The following is a 26,869-nucleotide window of genomic DNA, read 5'->3' as shown; positions in this document are numbered from 1 at the left end:
ACAGGTCAAACACAATTCAACAGAATACAAAATTAAATTGCACTAAGGGTGGTATGATACTGCAGGTATGAAAGAACAGAAAATCCTTCAAGGTTAAATTGATTTATTATTTGCAGAAGATAATGGTTGCAAATCTTAGAATTCCATCAACTTCCAGTTCAAGTTACTGTACTTGTAAATATATTTACAAACCTTAAGGCACCAAAGAAGTGCAAAATCCAGTCAAGTGATCAACAAGAATGGGAGCCGCAGATTTCTTCAGTGAACAAAGAATTCAATGAAGTGTCCAGAGGCCTAGGAGACCATCCTCTTAACTGTGAAAACCTGCAACTTTATAACCTTCTTTAAAAAATTTGATTGAATTATAGTTGATTTACAATGTGTCAATTTCTGCTGTACTCCAAAGTGATTCAGAGATATAGATATAGATATTCTTTTTCATATTCTTTTCCACAGGATTGATATCAAATACAGTTCCCTGTGCTATACAGTAGGATCTTGTTGTATATCCATTCTATGTATAATAGTTTGTCTCTGCTGATACCAAACTCCCAATCCTTCCTTCCCTCCCCCCCCTCCCCTTCCCCTTGGCAGCCACAGTCTGTTCTCTCTACATGTGAGTCTGTACAACTTTAGAAGCATTAAATAAAGCCCATCATGGTCCCCCACAAGTCCATGACTTGGACAATCTCGGCTCATAAGTAACTGAAATGGCACCTGTGTTCCTTGAGATAGCGTATATGTTTCTTATTAGCAGGAGGAGTGAGAAATAAATGTGGAAACATATGAGAGAACCAAACTATGGTACTGATATTTTGTATTAAGAAGGAAATTGTATGGAGTTCCCACTGTGCACAGTGGGTTAAGATTCTTAGTCCCTGTGGAGGCACAGGTTTGATCCCCCACCCACAGCAGTGGATTAAAAGGATCCAGCATTGCCACAGCTCTGGTATAGGTGGAAGCTGCAGCTCAGATTCAGTCCCTGGCCTGGGAACTTTCATATGCTGTGGGCACAGCCATAAAGAGAAAAAAAATAAGGAAATTGTGTATATTTTCTATTTGTGTTTTTGTAATTTTTGAAAGAACTGGGCCTGTTAGAGTGATAGCCTTGTAATGCCAATTTAAAATATTTGAAGAGTAATTGATGTGGAGCAGTTAATGTGGAGTTTTGTGTTTTAAGTCAAAAGTTGAATTCTTACTAAGTCTATTGAGACGTATAAGAGAAATCTAGGACCTTATATCTATAAATGTAAGGGGTTAAATATATATACATAGTGAGGTACTCCAGAAAGTTTTGTTAACAATATATTTATTTCTTTATATATAAATATATTTTAAATATATGTTATATATTATACATATTCAATTATGTGTATATACACATTTCAATCGGGTCTATGAGAATAAAAAATTAGATAAGCATTGGCAAACTCTGACTACACACACACACACACACACACACACACACACATAGGTCCCTGCAGCATTAACAGACTCAAGGCAAGTAAGAAGTTCATCTTTTCATTAAGCCTGAGGTCCTGGACTGCGGGAGCTGGCATGATTGGTTTATAAAGGCCCCTGAAGTCCTGGAGGAGGATGGCCCTTGTCTTTCAAGGGTGCCATGGAGACTGATGGCTGGGTCAGAGGACACTCTACAGATAATGGCTCTTTTAAAAATAGATCCTATTGTCTGACGGCCAAATGGTAGTAAGATAATAGTAAGAAAGGGGAAAACAGAAGGTCTATGAGGATAAGAAATGGGGACCAGGGTGGGCAAACTCTGACTGAAGAAGAATGGGGTCAGAAATTATTCCAGGGGAGTTCCCGTCGTGGCGCAGTGGTTAACGAATCCGACTAAGAACCATGAGGTTGCGGGTTCGGTCCCTGCCCTTGCTCAGTGGGTTAATGATCCGGCGTTGCCGTGAGCTGTGGTGTAGGTTGCAGACGCGGCTCGGATCCCGCGTTGCTGTGGCTCTGGCGTAGGCTGGCGGCTACAGCTCCGATTCAACCCCTAGCCTGGGAACCTCCATATGCCGCGGGAGCGGCCCAAGAAATAGCAACAATAACAACAACAAAAAGACAAAAGACAAAAAAAAAAAAAAAAAAAAAAAAAAAAAGAAATTATTCCAGAATGAGGGATTTTGAGAGATATTCCAACCTACCCCAGAGTTTAGGCTTCCCTCAGAGGATATTGGCTTTATACATACAAAGCATTTCTACAAAGAATGGTAGATCTGGGATTCACAAAATTCAGTTTCAATGCCATAGGCTACAGCCTTCAAATAACACTAAGCCACATCACATGTCTAAGGGAGGAGATGTGTGTCTTAGGGGGTATTATCAAGAAGCATTTCCTCCAGAGTTCCTAGGGACACTCTGAAAGGGGCTCTGTCAGCATGTGCAGACCTCCTCTGTGTGTGTAGTCCTTTTTGTCTGGGGTTACCAGGATGTGTAAACTTCTCACTCCTGAGAATACCATCTGGGATTGTCTAGTGGCTATCTGGCCGTAAGGACTTTGGACATTATCCCCAATTCTCCATGGAAAAATTGTCCTTGTGTTTCATGTCAACAATAGTTGAGCCAAACTGCCTTTGACGTCCTGGAGTTATCTGCTCACCCAGGTGACACTGAACAGAACTAGATGACTGGGAGATGGCAGCTTAGCCCTGACATCTGCCCAAGGCCAGCAGTGAGGGTTCCAGGAGTTATATGAGCCACTGGGTCCATCCAATCTACCATCTGTCACTGGCTTGCCATGCCACTTTGGGTCACTGACTTCCCTGCTCTGTGCCATCTGTGAAGTGTGCATAATAGCACCTTATGTCCTTCTGTCCCTCCTCCTTCCTCTCATGCTCAGGTTCACCCTCCCTCTCTCTCACCTTTCCTCCTCTCCTCTTCCTCTTCCTCCTCTTCCAACCTTCTCCCCCTCCTCTTCCCCTTCTCTCTCTCTCCCCCCTCCTCTTTCCTCCCTTCCTCTCCCCCCACCCCCCACCCCATAGAAGAAGATAATGTGTCTATAAAGTGCTTTGAGCTCCTTGGAGATAGAAGGTCTATAAATATAAACTGTTATCATTGTTACCATGGAAACATTCACAGAGAACTGTACTGCATTCCTGCATTTGCTGAGCATAATCCTAGCCTTCTCACCCTCTATTAAACAATCAATGGTTTTACAAAGCACTACAGCCAGGTAGAGTGTGGGGATCTAGGGCAGAACTTGTCTGCTACCCAACTCTTCTTCATGTCAATCTTCAAACATCATGTTTCTGTTTACTAAGGTAGATGGTATAAGATCAGCCTGAATCAGCTATAAACCCTAGGATTCAAATTATGACACGTATAAGTGTGCCACTGAAACAACAGGCAAGGGAGAATTCCAGTGAGCTCCAGAAATAATATTCTACACATTTCCTACATTTTCTCTGACTCCTGACTCCTCAACTTCAGAACCATGGCTGGCAAAATATTGGAGTAAAGAGAGTTAAAAGTGCATCTTTCTGCCAGTCTCTGATCTTCTGGAAAACAGGGGTTATGGCTCTTTCATTAGTGTCTCTACAGGGCCTAGTACAGCCCCTGGCACATAGCAGATGTTGGATACAGCTCAAAAGTGTTACGGAGTAAGGCATACAGGCCTTACTCTGATCCATTTTGGTCCTTTGATTTGGATTTAAGACCCAAGAGCACATCAGTTCTTGAAGGTGCTTGTCTGTTCTCTCCACTTCCCACTCCCATCAGTGAGGGCAATGATGGCACTTCACTCCTAGTTTCCTAGGTGGTCCTTGGAATGTTGCTCTATAACTGAAAGCCTGATCTGGGAGAGTCTAGAATAACATTAACATAACCTAGTTGTTAACCAAGCAACTATGAAAGGTCTTATGCAAGAGCCTAGGGTGTAAAAACAATGGAAAAGGATATTGCTCTTTTTGGATGGTGCTATGATCTCAAGAGCAAGTTTGCCAGGCCTCAGATGAGCAAAGGGAGAGAAAGGGGATGGGCTTTGGGGTCAGACAAAATGGAATTCAATGTGTGAGCCTTGCTACTTACCAGTTCCCCTGAGCCTCAATTCTTCCATCTGAAAAATCCAAATAATACCTTTTATCTTGAAGTTTTGAGGTGATGATGAAACAAAATAAGTCCATGATTAATGCATGTTTATTCCACGCCATTATTTTGGCAACATGCATGAAGAGCACAGTTTATTTTGAAAAACATACTTTCTAGTTTACCCTAGAAGCCTGGCTGATGTTTCAGATCCCAGCAAGATAGGGGCAAGTAATAGCTTTGCCTTTGAGAAAGGGGATAGGGAACTTATAGGAAAGGAGAACGTGCTCAAGAGCACATAGGATACATAATATGCAGGGTATGGTGCAAAATGAAAATGCAGGGCCACTTGTTAAATATTATTAAAAATTTCAAGAAGGTGATAGCAGAACATTAAACTTAAGTAACTACATGGACTGCACATACTCGCATGAGTTACACTCAACTGTGTGGGTTATACACACCTACATGAATTATACACACACCTGCATGTGTTGCACAGCCACTAAGCCAGCCATAAAGCCAGAGGTGCGAGGGAACTTAACATTAGTTTCCAGCCTTACTAGAAATCATCATACTGAAAGAATAAGTAGAGCAACAGTGTCCTAGTGTTACTCAAATGTTGGTTTTGTCCTCATGGTAGGTCTAACACATTCAGAGAATGTTTTCTACAAAATGCTTCAGTCCACTGAATTCAAGCTAAACCTAACCTTAGTATCGTCAAGGTCACTTCAGGAGGGAAAAGCTCATAAATACAACCGTACTCTTAGAGACATTATTGATGATTGTGTAAAATGTGTTCTGAGTTTCAGATTGCTCCCGTATCCTCGTTCACAGAGGTGCAGGACTGAGGTGCAAGTTACAAAGCATATACACGATATTCACTATTTATTCAATGCTGTTTAATAAGCCCCTTTTGCATACAAATCAAAGCACTAAGCCATAAAAAGGAAACAGAAAAAGAGATTATCTTCAGCCAAAAAGTGAGAATGTTAGGTTTGCTGACGTCTAAATATCAGTTCTAAAATTTTAGGATTCCATTGGGCCTTCTTTTAAGAAACAAGTCTTGTATAATAGCAAAACCAAATTGAAGCTGCCCTGTATAGAATGCTTTTAAATGGAATGTTTAAAATCTATCATTTTGGAGTTCCCATCATGGCTCAGTGGTTAACGAACCCGGTTGCAGGTTCTATCCCTGGCCTTTCTCAGTGGGTTAAGGATCCGGCATTGCCATGAGCTGTGGTGTAGGTCACAGACATGGCTCAGATCTGGCATTGCTATGGCTCTGGCGAAGGCCGGCAGCTGTAGCTCCAATTGGACCCCTAGCCTGAGAACCTCCATATGCCGCGAATGCAGCCCTAAAAAGACAAAAGTCTAAATAAATAAATAAATAAAATATATATACTCCTACCACTAGGATTTTTTATGTGGTCTTTTTACCTAGATTTTTACTGAGTCCTTCAAACACTGAAAGCATTGTCTTTCATTTTTTCTTATCAAAAAACTCTGGTTGTAAAACCAGGTCACAGGGAAGCAAATGGATTTTCCTGGAGTGAAATAAAAAGATCGTGGGAGAACATAGCCCCCTTTTGATAAATTATGAATTCATGCTCAGTAGTCCCCATTTCCCTTCCATACCCCTTCCACTAATGAAGAAGGAAATTGAAATGGGCCATCCTCCTTCCTGGTTGACAGGGTAGAGCTATGAATAGAAGACACTCTGCATAATGGTACTGAAGCCAATTTTGTGTGCAGACTTTAAAAACCAGACGAACTTTGTTCAGATGTATGATAATCTCTAGGTCCATCCGTGTTGCTGCAAATAGCATTGTTTCATTCTTTTGTATTGCTGAGTAATATTCCATTGTTTTTATACACCATATATTTTCTTTATCCATTCATCTGTTGATGGATATTTAGATTGCTTCCAAGTCTTGGCTATTGTAAATAGTGCCTGCAATGAGCATTGGGGTGCATGTATCTTTTCTAATTAGAGTTTTCACCAGATATATGCCAAAAAATGGGATTGGATCATATAGAAACTTTATTTTTAGTTTTTTAAGGAACTTCTATGTCATTCTCCCTAGCAGCTGTACCAGTTTACATTCCCACCAACAGTGTAAGAGGGTTCCCTTTTCTCTACACTCTCTTCAGCATTTATTATTTGTAGACTTTTTGATAACGGCCATTCTGAATGGTGTAAAGTGGTACCTCATTGTAGTTTTGATTTGCCTTTTTCTAGTAATTATCAATGTTGAACATTTTTTCATGTGCTTGTTGGCAATTTTTCTGTCCTTTTTGGAGAGATATCTATTTAGGTCTTCTGCCTCTTTTTTTAATTGGGTTGTTTGGGATGGTTTTGATATTAAGCTTTATGAGCTGTTTGTATACTTTTGGAAACTAATCCCTCGTCAGTAGCATTGCAGATATTTTCTTCCATTCTTTATGTTGTCTTTCCATTTCGTTTATGATTTCCTTTGCTGTGCAAAAGCTTTTAAATTTACTTAGGTCCCATTTGTTTATTTTTATTTATATTTCCACTATTTTAGGCAATGGATCCAAAAAGATATTGCTGCAATTTATGTCAAAGAGTGTTTACCTATGTTTTCTTCTAGGAGTTTTATGTTATTGGGTCTTTTATGACTTCAATCCATTTTGAGTTTATTTTTGTATATGGTGTTATAGAATGTTCTAATTTAATTCTTTTATATGTAGCTGTCTAGTTTTCCCATATTGAAGAAACTGTATTTTTTCCATTATATTTTCTTGATTTATATTCAACTTTGAATGTGCAAAATTCCACTGAGGGTTTCTTCTGATTTTTCTCAGTTTATTATAACCTCTCACTACACACATACCTGTGTAATCTTGGAACTTTATTTGGTCCAGGCATTTTCACATCAGAGACAAACATTCAACTTAAAAAGAAAGGAGTTTCCACTATAACACAGTGGGTTAAGAATATGACTGCAGAAACTCAGGTTGCTGCAGAGGCACAGGTTCAATCCCCTGCCCAGAGCAGTGGGTCAAAGTATCCTGTGTTTCAATAACTGTAGCATAGGTCTCAGGTGCAGCTCGATAAATCCCTGGCCCAGGAATTTCCATATGCTGTGGCTGTTGCCATGAAAAAATAAATTAAATAAAAGGAAGAGAAGAAGAAACCAAGATTAGGAAAGAAGAAACCCAAGAATTCCTCCTATATCTTCAGGGAAATGGAAGCCCTGAACAGATCCAAGTGTTGCTGAGTTGTTAGTCAGTGGACCCATCAGCCATTTAAATGACAGATTAAAGCTAAATGAAGACATAACATAAGATGTTATTTATCTCACCAAACTATTATGAAATGAGGACAGGAAGATCTTGTTACAACATGCCAGAAGGAGAGTGTTTGGGTATCATTTGCAGAGCATCAGGAACCTCTAATATATCAAAATACCCCAATGGGCCTAAATTTCCTCACTACTAGAGACTCACATTTAACAATAAGGCACTGAGCCTCAAGAAGTCCCCAGTGCATATGCACACAACAGAACTCAGAAACTGGAGAGAATGGACATGGGATGTGGGAATTCTGATGGCAGAAATCCCACTGGGGAAAAAAATGCAGAAAGAGAATGAAAGTTACCAATGTCAAGTTCATACAGTTTTGCCTGGGCTATCACAGAGGCCACAGAGAGCATTCAGGACAGCTCGGAACTGTTGCACAGAGGGTGCTCTTATCCCATCTCACCTTGTGACCATCCTGGTAGTCACTACTGCCCAACCCTTCTCACCTGGGGCTTGTGTTTAATGCTTGCTGTGAGCCCACCGTTTGTTGTCACATTATGTTTAACCTTCACAAAGATCCAAGGGATTTAAATTACACTGTTCTAATCTGGAGCACTTGATAACAAAGACTAATCTAAAGCTAACTCAAGAAAGGGGGGCAGGGGTAATCAAAAGATACAGAAATCTCATAGAAATCTGAGGAGAGTCTGCATGAAACAGATGGGCCCCCCTGAGAAGAGAAACTGAAAAGCTGTTCCGAACTCTGGCAGGGGTTGTTAACTGCCTCCCAGGGTTCACTTCCCATTCTTAGTGATAGAACCCCCTATGCTTTATGTGGCTGCCAGTCATGTACTACAATTCCCATCCTCCCTAGAAGCTATGTACAATTTTGTGAGTAATGGGGTATAAATGGGAAGTGAGATGTACCAATTTGGTATCATCTTCTTAAAGTTAAAACCACTTGTCCTGGATTTTCTTCTTGCAAGAAGACAGAATGCAGATTTAGTATTGACTCAGGCTTTGTCATGCAAAGAAGGATAACACCATAAAGGATGCCAGAGTAACAAGATGGAAGAACAAGAGATCCTAGATAACTTCATGCAAAAGAACCACCTTACCAACCTGGACCATTCACCTCCAGGCTGTCAGCGAAGAAAGAAATAACTGTTATTTTCTTTAAAAAAAAAAAAAAATGTGGTTGACTTTCTTCTGGGGCCTCTATTACAGTGGTGTGGCTCATATCTTAACTAAAAGAATAATTGAGAACTAGTCCAAAGTTGGAGTTTCCCCTGAGTCAGGGCCACCCTGGTCCACTTTGCCATAGCTGGGTGGAAGGGGCACTGTCTTAATTCAATCTGGATGCTGTAACAAAATACCTTAGACTAAGGGGTTTAAACCACAGATATATATTTCTCATAGTTTTAGAAGCTGGATGTCCAGGATGAAGCTGCCAGCATGGTCAAGTAATTGGTGAGGGCCCTCTTTCTGGCTTTCAGACCATCCTATTGTGTCTTTGCATGGCTGAGAGAGGGAGAGAGAGAGAGAGACTACGTTCTGGTGTCTCCTAATAAGGGCACTAATTCCATTTGACGCTCCACTCTTTTGACCTCATCTAACCCTAATTACCTCCTAAAGTCTCCATCTCCTAATTCCATCATATTGGGGTTAGGGCTTGAATAAATGAATTTGGGGGAGACCAAAACATTGTCTATAATAGGCACCATGGTTAAAAAAAAAAATACAGCTGTTTTGGAAGCCCTTGTAACACACATCCACAGATCATATAGTAAGGAGAATCAGCTAAACAAGCATTTGAACTCACAATCTGTCCCTCAAATTAGGTTCCTGAAAGTTCATCACCTGGAAGATATTAATTCTGTAAGCATCCTATCTAAAATTCCAATGGATTATACTTTCTAGGTGCAAGTCATCTTTTTTTATCATTTATATATATATATATTTTCTACTGTACAGCATGGTGACCCAGTTACACTTACATGTATACATTCTTTTTTCTCATATTATGTGTTCCATCATAAGTAAGTAGACAGGGCTCCCAGTGCTACACAGCAGGATCCCATTGCTAATCCATCCTGAAGGCAACATTCTGCATCTGTTTACCCCAAGCTCCCAGTCCCTCCCAGTCCCTCCCCTTCCCCCTTGGTAACCACAAGTCTATTCTTCAAGCCCATGATTTTCTTTTCTGTGGGAAGGTTCCTTTGTGCTGTATATTATATTCCAGATACAAGTGATATCATGTGGTATTTGTCTTTCTGACTTACTTCACTCAGGATGAGAGTCTCTAGTTGCATCCATGTTGCTGCAAATGGCATTATTTTGTTCTTTTTTATGGCTGAGTAGTATTCCATTGTGTATATACCACATCTTCCTAATCCAATCATCTGTTGATGGACATTTGGGTTATTTCCATGTCTTGGCTATTGTGAATAGCGCTGCAATGAACATGCAGGTTCATGTGTCTTTTTTAAAGAGAGTTTTGTCCAGATATATGCCAAAGAGTGGGATTACTGGGTCATATGGTAGTTCTATGTAGTTTTCCAAGGTATCTCCATACTGTTCTCCATTGTGGTTGTACCAGTTCACATTCCCTCCAACAATGCAGGAGGGTTCCTTTTTCTCCACACCCCGTCCCCAAGCAGGAGGGCATCTGTCTCCCAGACTTCAGGCAATATTACAAATCCACAGTCATCAAGACAGTGTGGTACTGGTACCAAAACAGACAGACCAATGGAACAGAATAGAGAACACAGAAATAAACCCAGACACCTATGGTCAGTTAATCTTTGACAAAGGAGGCAAGAACATAAAATGGGAAAAAGACAGTCTTTTCAGTAAGTGTTGCTGGGAAACCTGGACAGCTGTATGCAAAGCAATGAAACTAGAACACACCCTCATACCATGCACCAAAATAAACTCAAAATGGCTGAAAGACTTAAGTAGAAGACAAGACACCATCAAACTCCTGGAAGAGAACAGAGGCAAAACATTGTCTGACATCAACCTTACAAATGTTTTCTTAGGTCAGTCTCCCAAAGCAACAGAAATCAAAGCAAAAACAAACCGGTGGGGCCTAATCAAACTGGCAAGCTTTTGCACAGCAAAGGAAACCAAAAAAACCCCAAAAAGACAACTTACGGAATGGGAGAAAATAGTTTCAAATGATGCACCTGACAAGGACCTAATCTCTAAAATATACAAACCACTTATACAACTCAACAGCAAAAAAGCCAACAACCCAATTAAAAAAATGGGCAAAGGACCTGAATAGACATTTCTCCAAGGAAGATATACTGATGGCCAACAAGCACTTGAAACAATGCTCAACATCAGTGATTATTACAGAAATGCAGATCAAAACTACCATGAGATACCACCTCACACCAGTCAGAATGGCCATCATTAATAAGCCCACAAACAACATATTCTTATATCATTTCTAGTCATAGCAAAAGAGAGTTTTTTTACATGCCAGTGGCTGTGGTTTTCAAAATTTAGCATGCATCACAGCTAAGGACTTGTTCAAATAGATTTCTGGCCCCCACCGCCAGAATTTCTAGTTCAGTAGGTCTGGAGGTCTATAGTGGGGCCTGAGAATTTACATTTCTAGTAAGTTCCCAGATGATGCTGATGCTGCTGGTCTGGACATCATACCACTAATACACATCATCTGCCTACCGTCCCACATGTTGTAAAGCAAACACACAGCTGTTGCTGACATACTACAGAGTCTTAAAGCCAGATGCTAATAGAAACACTAAACACCATGCTATTTTAGCATATGCAAAATGCAAGGATGCATTTCTAGTCTGTGACTTGGTAAGTAAACAAATACATCATTTACTTAACAAATATTAATAAGTGCTTATTCTGTGTCAGGCACCAGGAGCCAGTAATGACAAAGCAGGCAAAAATTCTAGCCCCTACAGAGCTTAAATTTGAATGGGAAGAACTTTCCTATGCCCTAGCCCTTTACATTAATTACTCAAATTCCCCCAAAGACAATAAAATTTAAGTGTCATTATTCCCATTTTCAAGATGGAAAAGTTGAGCCTCATATAGTTAAGTAACTTACAGCATCAGATGGCTCTGTCTCTAAAACCCATGTACTTTTCTGTAACATCACAATGAAATATACTTGGCTGATACTACAAAGGGATTTTTAGCAGAAATACCCTATATTTTATCAGCAAAAGATTTTCACTGGTATGACATGGAAAGGTCTCTGAAATTTTGGGGACTTTCAAAATATAAGATCTCATGGGGTGGATAAGACTATTACATACTGCAAGGGGGAGATCAATTTCATATTCATAATTCTTTTTTTTTTTTTTTTGGTCTTTTCTAGGGCCTCACCCACAGCATATGGATGTCCCCAGGCTAGGGGTAGAATCAGAGCTACAGCTGCTGGCCTACACCACAGCCACAGCAACACCAGATCCTTAACCCCCTCAGCAAGGCCAGGGATCAAATCTGCAACCTCATGGTTCCTAGTCAGATTCGTTAACCACTGAGCCACGACAGGGACTCCTCATATTCATAATTCTTGACCACGATGCACTTTCTGGATCATCTGGCCAGGCAAGTTATGCTAGACCACAATAAAGGCTTGGGGTTCAGAAGTTTACTTTGAAAAGCAACTTTACATTAAAACTAACAGGTCCCTAGTTAAAATTGGAGGTCCTGGACTTCCGTTGGTGGCTCAGCAGAAACAAATCCCACAAGTTTCCATGCGATGCAGCTTCAATCCCTTGTCTTGCTCAGTGGGTCAAGGATCTGGCATTGCCATGAGCTGTGGTGTAGATTGCAGACGTGGCATGGATCTGGCATTGCTGTGGATGTGGTGTAGGCCAGCAGCTGTAGCTCTGATTTGACCCCTAGCCTTGGAACTTCCATATGCCACACTTGAAACCCTAAAAAGCAAAAAACAAAAACAAATAAACAAACGAATACTGGAGATCCTTCCTTCAGTCATTCATTCAGTAAATATTTCTTGAAACCTCTGTATCAGGCACCATGCTGACACACAGATCAGACTTTGACAGGTAAGACTTTCTCTCTGTTCTCAAGGAGTTTGAGATATAAGTACAATGGCTTCTTTCTAGACCTCCTTCAGCTACTACATTTGTGGCCCTCTTTGGAACAAAAATATAAACTTTTGTCTTATATTTTACAGTTTAAAATTTTTCTTTTCATAATCCAATTCATACATCAATTTGTGCTGGTTTTTTTTTTGTTTGTTCATGTGTGTGGGTGGGTGTGTGTTTAGTGAGCTATTTATAGGAGTTGGGTATTTGATAAGATGATATGATAATTTCTTAATTTTTTAATTAAAGTATAGTCGATTTACAATGGTCTTTTAATTTCCACTGTACAGCAAATTGATCCAACCAAACATATATATACTTTTTTTTTCACACTGTATTCCATTGTGTTCTAACCCAAGAGACTGCACATAGTTCCTTGTGCTGCAGAGTAGGACCACATTGCTTAACCATTCTAAATGCAATAGTTTGCATCTACTAATCCCAAATGCCCCATCCAACCCACTCCTGCACCCCCACTTCACCCTAGCAACCACAAGTCTGCTCTTCATGTCCATGATCTGTTTCTGTTTTGTAGATAGGATCATTTGTGTCATGTTTTAGATTCCTCATGTAAGTGATATCATACGGTATTTGTCTTTCTGACTTCACTTAGTATAAAAATCTCTAGTTGCATCTATATTGCTGCAAATGGAATTATTTTACTATTTTTATGGCTGAGTAGTAGTCCATTGTATATATGTATCACATCTTAAACCATTTATCTGTCAATGGACATTTAGCTTTTTTCCATGTCTTGACTACTGTGAATAGCGCTGTAGTGAACACTGGGGTGCATGTATCTTTTTCAAGGAAAGTTTTGTTTGGATATATGCCAAAGAGTGGAATTGCTGGGTCATATGATAGTTCTATCTTTAGTTTTCTGAGGTTCCTCCATACTGTTTTCCGTAGTGGTTGTACCAATTTACATTTCCACAGTGTAAGTGAAGGAGGGTACCATTTTCTCCACACCCTTCTCAGCATTTGTTATTTGTTGACTTGTTAATGAATGTCATTATGACTGGTGTGAAGTGGTACCTCATTATAGTTTTGATTTGCTTCTCTCTAACAATTAGTAATGTTGATCATTTTTTTCATGTGCCTACTGGCTAACTGTATGTCTTCTTTGGAGAAATATCTATTTAGGTCTACTACCTATTTTTCAATTGGGTTTTTTGGTTTTTTGTTGTTGTTGAGTTGTATGAGGTATTTGTATATTTTAGAGGTTAGGCCTTTGTCTGTTGCATCATTTGCAAAATTTTCTCCCATTCCATTGGTTATCTTCTCATTTTTTTTAGTAGTTTCCTTTGTGAAATGACAGTTGTTATTCAAGATTTGGAGGAAATATGAAAAATAGGAGGTGGGTCCTAAGGCATGGGAGAAAAAAAATTATTGGAAGTTAAAAATACATGATCCTAAAAAGAGAAACTTACTTTCAAGTAGAGAAATAGAGGAGAATCTCAAGAGGAAGAAGAGATCTTTCGAGTCAAGTACAAAGAGCAATTGGGTGAGGAGAAGAAAGACAAAAAGGGGAGTTTTCTGGTGGTCTAGTGGTTAGTACTTGGGACTTTCACCACTGCAGCTGGGTTCAATCTCTGATCTAAGAATCTAGATCCCACATCAAGCTGCTATACCCTGGGGGGGGGGGAGGAAGACAAAACACTCTTGCTTTAAAGATTTTCCTACCCTTTGTTAAATTCCATGTTTGTACTTCATTGAGTATAGCTGACCCGGTGCATGATCACCTTCAAGTCATAATATGCCTCAATTTTTTAAAAGAAAACAATATTAAAGTTTATCAGCTTGCAAGTTCAGAGTCTTTAAGAAGTGAATGCAGTGTATATCTTATTAAGTTTGGAGGCTTAAAATCAGATCCTGGGTTCCATGGAGGTTCTTCATTCAAAAGGCCCACTAAGGAGCTCTGTATTGGCTCAGAGGGTTAAGGATCCATTGCTGTGACTGCTACAACTGGGGTTTGGTCCCTGACTGGGGAACTTCTGCATGCACATGCTGTGGTGCACCTACTCCCACTCCCCCACCCCCCGCCAAAAAAAGGCTCAGCAAGAAAGCTATGTTACTGCTTCATCTGGAGATGGGGGCTTGGGATAGGGGAGAAGACAGCAAGTTGCTGACAACAATCAGGTCTTCCTTTTTACTTTTTAAAAAGCCCTCTGTGGAGTTCTCTGTGTGGCTCATTGGGTTAAGGATGTGGCATTGCAGCTCAGATTCAGTCCTTAGCCACAGAACTTCCATATGCCATGGGTGTAGGAAAAAAAACAAAAACAAAAACATAACTCTCTATGCTGCTGTGAACACACACATTGTTTTATTTCCACATGCTCTTTGACTAGCTAGACTCAATGAACAGCTGTCTCCAATTTTTCTAGAGTGTTTTTAAATATCAAAGAACAAAGTTGTCTTACAGGCTTCTTCTTCAAGTTTAAGCATATTGAGATAGTTCTTGAGTACAACAGTCTTATTCTAGAGTCACATTCCTGTGCCTAGCATGGGAGTCTTAATGATACTCAGCTGTGCAATCTTACCCTGAGGTGGGGCTTCTCAAACATCATGGTACTTAACAGTTACCTGGAAAGCTTGTTCACGTGTAGGTTCCTGGGCTCTAGCCAGATAATGATTCAAAGGGATGATTGGTATAAGCGCCCAGAAGTGTGCCCTTTAAAGGAGTTGACCAGGCAAATCTGATGCAGAGGACACATGGTCAACATATCAAGAAAAATCTGCATAATTGTATTAGGGTTTGAGACAAATGTGCAGTGGGGACCTCTTACTAGGTCAATTTATGGAGTGTGTACTATGTGCCCATCTGTGTGAGGTAGAGAGGATACCATGGTGGATGAAGGTTGTTCTTATGAAATTTAAGTGAGCAAATAACCACACAAGTGAATACAGAACTGCTTCTGTGACAAATAGCACAAAGAAGAGTTAATCAGTACCATGAAAGCCTGTGGCTAAGACATTTTCCCTGGTTCCAGACATCAGGGAAGCCATCCCCTGAATATTCCAGATGCAAAGAGAATAGCGTGTGTCAAAGCCTGTGGCCAGAGGGAGCTTGGAGAGTCTGAGGAACTGCAAAAAGTTACCCAGTGAACTCAAGAGTATATAGTCCAATGTTGGCCAATACCAATCAAGACTTCAAAGCTCTAACATTCCACTTTTTAGAAGACTGACAAAATTGAAGAATTATTGATTTGCTGGAAGTAGTTCTCCATTTGTAACTAAAAATGAGCTGCTCTAAGACTCATTGTCAGTTAACAGGCTAAAACTGGCCATGTGGTTGACATGCTGGGTCTGGATAAATCACACACCCGAGCCACCACAACTCATATGAAGATTAGGCAACAGCAGTCTAAATCCCACAAGCCCCCACAGAGTCTGGAGGAGATTGAATCAAACATTTCCACAGGAAGTAGAGAAAGATGGTGGCCAGAATATCAACAGAACCAGCTCTTGCCAATAAGGACAGAGTCATAGATCGTGCCCATGGTGCTATACATATGCATATGTTTTCTGCACACTCTTTTTGGGATCTTCTCCAGCACTGCTCCCCTGCTTCTTCTAGAGCCATTTCCTCTGATCCCAGTGGCCTGGACTTTTCTAATGGACTTGCAATGGCTTGTCTTTCTTACCACAAAAGGAGATTTGATATTCTCATTGGACAACAAAATGTTAGATAATGGCACCCCTCCCAGGATCTGTATTTTGAAAAAGGTCTGGAAAATACTAATTCAAAAGGACAAATCAACGTGTGTCAAATTTCTTTGCATCATTGTGGCAGAGATGGGAATAGACCCTATAATTTTTAGCTGGGCCCATGCTGTCCAAAACAAAGATTACATTTCTCATCTTTCCTTACAGCCAAATGTTGCCCTGAGGCCGAGTTCGGACCAATGGGATGGGAGCAGACATGTCCTGTTACAGTCTCTGGATGGATGTTTCCTTAAGGAAAGTTGGTGCTTATGTCCTTTCTCTTCTTTGTACTCTCTTTCAGACTGGCTGTGATGACTATGGCCCTAGGTACCATCCTGGGCCATGAGAGCAAGGGTACCATAGGAGGGATAGTAAGAAGGCAAGCTGGAAGTGGCCAGCTCCCTAAGGATGTAATGGAATACAACCATCTCCCCAGCCCTGGACCACTTTCCTCTGGACTTGTGAGTGGGAAATAAATCCTATGTTGTTGAGGCCATTATTATTTCGGGTTTCCGTAACTCACAGCCAAACTCAATTCTGATAAAAACCACTGTGGATATTTTTCTTTCTTTTCTCTTTTAATGGAGGATCACAGTGAAACTTCTTGGGGGTCCCTCAAAACTCAGCAGCAATATTCTTCATCTTTATATCAGCTGCTTCTTGAAATCAACCCAAGCCGAATGATAAGATAGAAAACGGGCCCTAAGGCACAAGGCCTGAGTTGGAAGCCAGTCCAGCCCCAAGCCCTCTGCCATTTTCTCACTGGGCTTCTGCTTCCTCATCGGAAAAAGGACCTCTATGTTCTCTTACAAACCTGATAGTTTCTAAGACCAGATATTCTTGACTTCCCCTAATTCTTGTGGCCATTCTGCCAGTCAAGGGAAATTGGTATTAGAATGAAGACTTTTCACATAACCAACATCAGGTTGTGTTTTTAAACTCTCTGTATTACTTATTTAGAACTTGCAACACAATTTTCCACAGATCAGTAATATACACGAAGGTTAGGATCTCAAGCAAACTTCAAAAGGATATTTAATCAACTTTCAGTTGAACTAGAGTGCTGGGAGAGTTACAGAACCAAGAAAAAACATGTAAAAAAGATTGGTGTTGGAGAAAAGCATTCTCAGTTTCATGTTGGTAGAGGGAATAGAAACAACTTTTCCTCCACCCTCAGCAGAGGAGGTGACATGCCCTCCCTCAGCCCTGTGTTCTGGTGGGGAAAAGAATCAGCTCCTTTCTCTCTGCTCCTTCTCACAGTGTTGTCCAAATCCTGTTCAGGAATTTCTCTAAATTCCTATTGTCCCTCCTGTTTGTGGTATCCATTGTGGAGCAGAATCATTTACTACCCTGAATTATTGTCTGCTCATCCCTGTGTATTTTCCCTCACTGATGCATTGTTTACTACAAAAAGGCTCAGACATCTTCTGTTTTTCTTCTATATGATCACCTTGGTTTCTTGGTTTCTAAGCCAGTACTACATACACAGTAAGCAATCCAGTGATTGATGGATAAGTACATGAATCCAAGAGAGGCTTCTTTAAATTGGGACCCAGTGAAGACCGACATTACTTTGGAGAGCTTTTGACATTTAAAAAAAGGAGAAGCTTTATGTGACTACACCCATGTGGTGCCATGAACTATGCTTACACTTTCTATATGTACACATGATCCTTCTGAAGAGGCCATTAGGCCTAGTGGTTTGGAGCATAGGCTCTGGAAACAGGCTGCCTAGATCTGAATGTGGCCTTCCTTCTTGCTAGCCTTCAGGATCTAATCTATATGAGAGACACTGTTGCTTCATTTGTAAAATGAAGATAATAATAAGAGAGTATTAGATAAGATTCTTCAGAGAAACAGAAGATCTATCTACCTATCTGTCCAGCGGGCGGGTTGAGAGGAATACTGACTTATTATAGAAATTGTCTCATCCTATTATGGAGGCTGAGAAGTCCCATGATTGGTCATCTGCAAGCTGGAGAACTAGGAAAGCCAGGGGTAATTTAGTCTGAATCCAAAGGCCTGAGAATCAGGGGGCTGATGTTTTAAGTCTTGGTCTGAGTCTAAAAGCCCAAGAACCTGGAGTACCAGTATCTGAGGGCTGGAGAAGATGGATGACCCACTCAAGCAGAGAGGGAATTTGTCCTTCCTCTGCTGTTTTGCTCTATTCTGGCCCTCGGTGTTCCAGATGATGCCCACCTGCATGGGCAGGGGTGATCCTCTTTACTTAGTCTACCAATTCAAATGCCAATCTCTTCCAGAGATACCCTCGCAGACACATCCAGAATAATGTTTTACCAGCCATCTGGGCATCCTTTAGTCCAGTCAAGTTGACATATAAAATTAACCATCATAGGACCTACCTCATTAACTTGCTAAACAGGTAATATAAAGTAGAAAACAGAAAAGGTAATCCATATTGAATACTTGGCATAATGTCCAACTTACTGTGTTTGATAAATGCAGTTGTTATTAGCCAGTATAGTTTCTAATATGAGGCCAGAAGGTTGAATGGAACAAGAGTACTTGGGAAAGCCAGGGCTCAGTGATCCTGGCCATCATTCCATTCATTTATGTGTTACTGTGAGGAGAGACATAGCAATAACTTTTGGAGCCAGAAAGTCACGTACCCTCACAGGTAGTGTCATGTCAAGTGACTGTACAGAAAGCCATCTGGTATTCAGGATGCATTTCATGAACTTCAGCAAAAGGGGCCTACCATCTAGGAGGATCAATGGGTGCAATGTCACATAGATGGTAGCTATGAAAGACTGAATGTTATCATTTATCAATGCAAAAAATATGCTGTTAGCTAACTACGATACAGATATTGCAAACAGTCAGTTTGCCTAAAGGATTCATTCCTTGATAGTATAAAATCCTTCTCATTATTTGGTACAGAAATGAGTATAAATTAAGTTGCGATCCAGTTTATACATTTTTTTTTGCACTTTCCTGCCTTCCAGCTCCTCCCAAAGTAAAATAAATGCAGAACAGTCTTTTATGTCTCCTCTTTGATTTGATTCCTACAAACTAGCCACATTAAAATGTAATCTTTCTAGACTGATGTGGAAAGGGACAATGCCTCAGAAAGAAAAATTTGGAAAATTTTATAGGGTATACAAGGTTTTTTGTTCTATCTGCCTATCCAAATGTGTATCACATGCCAGCCAGCAACTAGGCAGCCTTTGTAACCAGCAGGAGCCACTTTGGAGGTGGGAGTGGGGAACCTAGGCCAAGATGGCCAATGCTGAGGCTTCACAACAACCTCTGACCTGTGAAAATGGGATCTGTGCCAACCTGACTCCCACACCTGGATCAAGACTTAAAGTAAGGTAAGCCTTTGCCAGTTAACAATGGGAACTGCAGGTGCAGAGCCATGAGAAATGTAGGACCATAAAAGCTTCAGCCAGCTGAGCTGTCTGTGGACCCAAGCTGGGCACTGGAGGCAGGCGAGAAAGTCAGAGAGTAGTGAGAAAGCCCACAGAAAGCCACTGAGCCACTTCAGTGGGGACACTAGAATACAGATTTCCAGACTCCAGTCCAGCACTTGCTCAACACAGTCCCTTTGAGGCCAGACATTGCAGCACTTTGTCCTAGAGCCCAGGGACAGGTGTCACCTGGCCCTGACTGTTTCATGTGTAGCCATTTCCCTTGAGCTAGTCCTTGGCAGAGAGGGTGCTGCTGCTTTTTTGCAAGGGAGTTTTCTAAAACATTTACCTGACTTCAGTGCTAAAGAGGCCTTAGCTCAAGAAAACTATGAAGGTACAGTGTCAGGAGGATAGTAATTGATTTTAAAAAAAGATAATGTCCTGATCACAAACCAAAATGACCTCCAGTGGACTCTGTGCCCCTTGAAACCAGGGTACTTGCTTTTAAAAAGGACATCAACAAATGGGAAATTGTGCAAGGGAAGGGAGTTAGTACAATAAGGGTGTCAGAAACCAGCTCATAGGAAGATGGAAGAAACTGCAGATTTGTACTTTGAAAGTTATTAACCTATGTAGAGCTGACACACTGAAGATGCACCAGGCTTGCATCTTTTTCTTTCAAGGAAAGAAAAAGTATTGGGCAGAATTTTCAAGGAACTAGGTTTTATTCTTTATTTTTAAAATTTTTTAAATTAAAAATTTTTATTTTGTCTTTTGTCTTTTTAGGGCCACACCCACAGCATATGGAGATTCCCAGGCTAGGGGCCAAATAGTAGCTGCAGCTGCTGGCCTACACCACAGTCATAGCAACGTGGGATCCAAGCCAGGTCTGTGACCTACACCACTGCTCACATCAATGTGGGATCCTTAACCCACTGAGCGAGGCTAGGGATCAAACCTGCATTCTCTTGGATGTCAATCAGATCCATTTCCGCTGAGCCATGACAGGAACTCCAGGAACTAGGTTTTCATTCAAAGTGTCCTAATAGTGGAATATTCCACGGCAAGGTAGGGAGGACCCAGCCCCTGGAGATATTCAACTAGAGGCTACTTGAACTTGGCCAGGAGATGGGAGTTTGGACTGAAGGACTTCTAACATTATCATCAGAAGAATTATACACAGTGAATTCACCCATGGCTACTGCCCTTTTCCTCCAGGCCCTCAATTAAGGCAGCAGAAAGAAGTGGAAAATAAAACATCATAAAATAGACATTCCCTCTCATCCCGGGAAGACTTCAAGTGAGTGGTCCAGCAAGAAAAGGATCCTAACGTGTACCAGATATTCATTTTATCTATACCTGTCCCCAAGGCCAATGAGACCATGCCTCTGACAGTAGAAAAACACAGTGGGATGTTCCCTCACTGAACTCAGCCCCTCAGAGGAGTGTTCACTTGTCACCTTTTAAGTAGATGGAAGGGAACTTTATTTTATAAAGCCTAGAGGATGCAATGGTTGATCCCAGACATTTTCTCAAGGTAAAAGCAAATTCAACCTCTTGCTCCCTTCTGGGAAACTACAAAGGAACAGGTAAACTCTGAAAGCTCCAAGGATAGTTTAGCAGTATGTTCTTCCGAACCTTCATTCCTACTGTCCACCACACCAGGAATACTTGCAGAAATCATGCACCTCCATGGTCCTACCAGAACAAACAGAAATCATGTTCTGTGTGTCCCCTTCTTTTCCTTTTTCAGGGCTTCACCACAGGGATATGGAAGTTCCCAGGCTAGGTGTCGAATCAGAGCTACAGCTGCCTGCCAGAGCTTCTACAGCCACAGTATCATGGGATCCCAGCTGTGACTGAAACCTATATCACATCTCTTGGCAACACCAGATCCTTAACCACTGAGCAAGGCCAGCAATGGAACCCTAGTCCTCACGGATACTAGTCAGTTTTGTTTCTGCTGAGCTATGACAGGAACTCCACATCCTCTTCTTTCTACTATGGTCACTTCCACCATCCACACACTTAATAGCAGTGTGGTAAAGAACAGGGGTAGTGGAGAGAAATCAGGTGAGTCCTACCATGCATGCTTTCTGGACTCAGTTCCCTGACTTCTAAGTTGGGGAACAGCATAACAGAAAGCAACTTTTGGAAACCTGCCAGCCAGGGCCTGGTGACCAAGGTGACACACAGGTCACTTGTTACTTCCACTCATAGCCACCTTCCCAGATGGGGCTTGCTAAGAAAGAGTTCATTATTTCCATTATTTTCATTATTTCCTTACTATGTCCTCACCCAAGACAAGAATTCAATTTGAGAACCAGTGAAATAGGAAAGTGCCAGGATGACGTGGAATAAAAATAATGGAGAGATATTTCTACATGTCCCCATGTGGGGTCTCTGGTTTCTTGCAGATACCAGAACCATCCCTGAGAATGTTTTTCTGTCAAATATATAGAGTCCATTGTGAAGCAATGCCCTGTGGAACACCCAGGCTGCTCTGATGGATGGTTCGGACACTCTGCCTGGGGCCAGGCAGGATGTGTGAGGTGTTAGGCAGGCATCCACCCACATCCCTGCCACTGTGACCAGTCTGGGAGCATTGTCCAGTGTTCCTCTCTCCCAGCCCTTGGCCTTCACTGCAGAGCTGTGCATTCTTGCTGCTCTCCACTGCAAACAGAGATGGCCATTGAACCATTTTCCTTACCACTGCACACAGTTTCTGCTGCCAAGATGAGTCACCATGCAACACATACCCTCACCCCCTCCACTCTGTACTTAAAATACTCTAGGCCTGGCCAAACAGAACCCGGCTGTGTTTGAGCATGTGCGTGAACGTGGGCTCAGCAGCTCAGCCCTCCTGAGCCCTCTGCAGAGATGACTGTCTTGTGTTTGGCCAAGGGGTTCAGAGAGCAATACCTTGGGGATGGTTCTGTTTCTCAGATCTGGATTTCTTCATGCAGCCTAGCAAGCTGCACCCTCCATCTCGTTTGCAGGCAGGTAACTGTTTGATCTTGAGCAGAAGTAGCTGACTGCCTCGGGTTGATTTGTCCTGCCTCTTCTCCCAGTCTAGCTTATGACTGTTCATCTTACTACAAATAAGACTGCCCTTCCTGCTTTCACCTCCAGGTCCCTCTCTCTGACCCAGGGTAGATTCTGTTTCAATCTGTCTGTGGTTGTTTCCTGAGTTAGACCTGTCATCCTCCGCGCTTGGACAGAGGTCCCTGACCTCCTGTACTCTCCACTGCCACGCCTGCTCTCCACTTTCCCTCTAATCACCCACACATGCATCACCAATCTTGGGCAGAACCAATCACAGTGCACCAGAACCATTCCTCTTCCCAAGCCTGCATTTAAAGAGTTGCTCTTTTTGCCCTGAGCTATCACGAGACATGTTTCTACAATATTTTCTTAGCCTCTTTGCTGAAAACTCCATCTTGTCCTGCTCTACTTTATCCCATCTTCCTGCTTTACTTTATCCCATCTTCCTGCTTGGAAAACAGTCACAGTGCTGGTAAATGACTTAAGCTTAAGAACAAAGACCTAGAGGCATAAGTTATTCATAGGGTCAGCCGAATGAGGACATAAGGTGTTGGTCTGGACACACTGGACCTGTGCAGATTGGCACGCCATTTGTACAAGCATGATATGTCCTCTAAGGAATAAGAGAAAGAGGAACCTCATGGCCAGGTGGTTTATGAGCGGTTGTTAGAAGAATATGCATTAGCAAAGAGATCCAAGGTGCAAACCTAGGCACGCTGGGTTGCCGCCAGTAGGCATGCGGAAGCACAGTGAGGATTCTCTGGCATGCTATGCATAGACAGCTAACTCAAATGCTAATTATTATGTGCCTAAAGGTCAGAGTAAAAGCTTAACCTTCTACCAGCTAAGTGACTTTTAAAATAATAAAAGAACTTATAAAATAATAAACCCTATATCCTCCACCCATAGCCCCCTCCTCACTTGATGTCATCCTAAAGAGCACAATAAAAGCAGTGTGGTTTCTTGAGGTGGGGCTCTTGGTCCTGAGACCTTGAGTCCCCCAGTTCCCACCTTTACTTAAGATAAACGTCTCTGTGTCCTGTTTTATGTTAACTTTTTCCCTTAAGTTTCACAGCACCCGTTCTTCAGCCCCATCCTGCCGAGCTGGTCTCGGCACTGAGCCTTTAGAATTCCTTCCTCTTTCTTCCTGCAGAGAAATACTGGACCTCCACTGGCATGTACTGATCAGCTTTCTGAGTTCCCTGTGGCCCACACCTCCCCCACCACCACCCAGGCCCAGCCACTTGCTCCAACTGCCAGGGCACCCCTCCCTCCATAGAACAACACACCCACAGCTTTCAACCTGCTGCTACAGCACCCTTCACTGAAGGGGCCTCAGAACACAAGCCCAGCCCAGCCCAGCACACCCAAAGGGACAACGTATGCTCAAGTTATTCATTACTCAACTTAGAGGAGGTCACAGAAGAGGAAGCACACTGGAAAGCAAGGGGAAAGGTGGCACAGAGGGTGGAGAATTAGTCAGGGTGACCTTCTAAGGGAACTCAGAGCCCTGGCAGGAGGGGCTATCAGAGGAAGGTGGCAAAATCCTAGAACAGCCCCAAGGTTAGACAAGGTCAAATGGAAAAAGCTAATTATAATTAAGCCAGCTACTTAATAGCTCTTGCTATGCACCAGGCACTGTACTTAGCACTTTCCCACATCTCCCATTTAATCCTTGCAACAATGTATCACTTCAGTTTTACAACTGAGGGAATAGCCCCAGAGAGAACAAGTAACTTGCTCAAGGTCACACTAGTAGTAGGTACTGAAGCTGGGAGGGAGAATGCAGGTCTGTCTTGCCCTTCACCGGGTCACTCTTTCTGGTGACATGGTTAGGTGGGTAAAACAGCTCTAAACGGTTTAGAGTGGAAGGTGGAATTTGAATCTGGTTCCCATAGAGCTGAGATCACACTCTCCTGCCACAATGCCAGGTTTGCTTAGAAACACAGAGGTTTGTAGAAGCCAGAGGGAGGCTGGTTTAGAATGAGATGCTGCATTGGCTGTGAAGGCATGATCCTCAAGGTTTGTCAGCACCTGGGAAGAATTTACATGCTGAGGAGGTAAAATTTGGCGGGGGTGGGGTGTATCCCCCAGAGGAAGACAATAGGTCAAGGACAAGAGAGAAAGCTTATCCTTGCCAGACACAGGATCAGTCTAATTGGCATTTGCCATGGGTCTGGAGAACTTTTTTAAGGAAAAAATGGGGGTTCTAATCAGAGACCTGTTAATGTGAGCCTTTCTCCACATATTTTGCAGTACTATTACTTCTACTGGAAAAGAGAAGAATAAAGGGGCAGGGGAGAAAAAGAGGTGGGGGGGGGAGGAATATCAATGAGTCAGGGATGGGAAGAGTGGGCTTAGGGAGTATGCACAAAGGGCACCCCCCACACAACTCTCATCCCTTCCCTCTCCACCTTTCCCTCTTTCCCTCTTCTCATCCTTTTTTTCTTTCTTTTTTTTTTTGGCTGATTCTGCCCACAGGCTTTCCTCCGTCTTACACATAGTGGGCTCTCGATAAACACATGCCCTTCCCAGTGACCTGTCCTTCTGGAAACTCCTCTGTCAGGTAACTTCTGCTGGGAGGGGGCTGGGCATCATATCGGCAGGTGCAGGTGCAGCCTCTTCCTGCAGTTCTACCACCAACTTGGGGCTTTTCCAACATAAACACTGCAGGAGCAAGGCGGGGGTGGCTTCCTCTCTGAACATGCAGTTCTCAAGGCTGCCCTTGACCGAACCCTACTTGTAGCAGGCCCTCTGGGGCTGGGGTGGATGGGTGGCTGCTTCTGCATTTCAGGAATTTTCAGGTTTGCCCAAGTCTCGCAGGTGGGCCTTTGGAAGGACTGATGAGGAAGAGCTCATGCTACAGCAATTCAAGCTTGTCCATAGACCTGCGAGTTTGACCTGGGTGACAGAAAGGAAACCCTGACAAGCCTCCCTTGCGTTGTCTGTCTGGATACAGGGAGGGGAAATCTTTTCTGGGATGGGCTACATAGCTCCCTGGGGATGTAGCTTCTGTACATTGACTGCAGAGGCGCCCCTGCTGATTTCTGCTGTGTCACTGCCTCAAGAGGGATGTGTGAAGCTGCTCAGGGGTTTGGCGGAGGGAGATGAAACCAAGGAGTTTGGCTGTTGATGCACAGGGGATAAAGAAGGGGGAGGGATAAAGGATGCCAAGGATTGCCTGCACCTTCTCGCGATTTATACTAGGCTTTCCAGATCCTTTTTGGCCCCAGGTCTTTTAGAGAAGAACAAAGTGGTCGGTACCCACCCAAGGGGCGTGAAAACCCGTCCCTAAGAACACCAGCCTGGGATTCGACGCCAAGGGGAGTCATTGGTGGCTAGGTCACGTGCAAACATTGTCGCCGCCGGGGTCTAGACTGGTGTGAGCCGCCAGGCAATGCGACTGGTTTCTGAAGGAGCGACCCACTGGGGGCCGGCTGGTCGGCCTCCAACACCTCCTACCCCTTTCAAACCCCGGATCCGGCTTGCCGCCCTGGGTGGGTTTGGCAATTATCCTGCTTGAGGTGGTTCAGGCCGCCCACAAGGAGCATAGCCCGGCAGTCAGGAGCCAGGGCTGCTGGCTGGGCTGGCCTGGAAGGAGAGGGACGGGCCGGAACTGCAACCGCAGTGGCGGGGAGACCGGAGGGGGTGGCAGGTGCAGCAGCAGAGAGGCGGGGCGGAGCTGGGCAGAGTCCCTGATTTTCAGGCGTCCCGGAGTGACCTACCCCCACCCAGCTAGGGCCTAGGAGAAGTGGAAGTGCGGAGAAGAGAGGCTGAGAGTGCACGAGAGGGACTGACTGGATCGGGACAGCCGGGCTGGGGTCCCGAAGGGTCTGCGGGGCGCCAGGCAAGGCAGGTGCGGGTCACCTCACTACGGAAAAGGCGGGTTCGTGCACAGCCCAACGCGAGGAGGGGGCTGTTAGGTGCTGCGGCCTCGCCACTCACAGTTCTCTCCGCCCCTCCCCGCGCCCCCGCTCCCTGGCTCCCTAGACCGCCCCTCACGCCGCTACCGCAGCTCCTTTGTGCCAACCCCGCGCCCGCCCCCTCGGGCCCCAGGCCCCGCCCCCTCCACGCCGGCTATTGGCCCGCCGGGTCGCTAGTGGGCGGGGCGCCCCGTCGCCACGGCGCGGTATATAGTAAAGGTAGGGCGTGCGCCCTCAGCCAATTTCTCGGCTCGTGGCGGGTGGCTGTAGCCTGGGCCCGCAGTCCATTTGTTCGTCCTTCCCTTTGACTTTTCCTTGTCCCCTGCCTGTCTCTGCAGAGGTCACAGGAGGCGGGGGCCGAGCACGCGTCCTCGGTGGCAGCTGGAGTGGCAGCTGCGGGTTTGTGGAGCCC

General features: G+C 43.3%; 1 protein-coding gene across 2 annotated transcripts in view; it reads left to right on the top strand.

Annotated features, from left to right (window-relative positions):
- Positions 1–16,606, top strand: part of LOC146403914 (uncharacterized) — a 49,766-nt gene extending 33,160 nt beyond the window's left edge. For both annotated transcript variants that reach the window (XR_014844992.1, XM_085024298.1), the window contains exon 4: positions 16,420–16,606. Coding sequence is in view for 1 of the 2 variants with exons in the window: in XM_085024298.1 (XP_084880424.1) it covers positions 16,420–16,594 (175 nt within the window). In the remaining variant the exon portion in view is untranslated. The remainder of the gene's footprint in view (positions 1–16,419) is intronic.
- The last annotated feature ends 10,263 nt before the right edge of the window (positions 16,607–26,869 follow it).

Source organism: Sus scrofa, chromosome 4 (assembly GCF_054392235.1).
Source record: "Sus scrofa isolate SSC_HxYL_T2T_F1_AM1 chromosome 4, Sscrofa_HxYL_maternal_Yorkshire_Landrace_v2.0, whole genome shotgun sequence".
Classification (NCBI taxonomy): domain Eukaryota; kingdom Metazoa; phylum Chordata; class Mammalia; order Artiodactyla; family Suidae; genus Sus; species Sus scrofa.
Note: the sequence above shows the minus strand (reverse complement) of the source record. Positions and strands in the feature narration are given on the sequence as shown.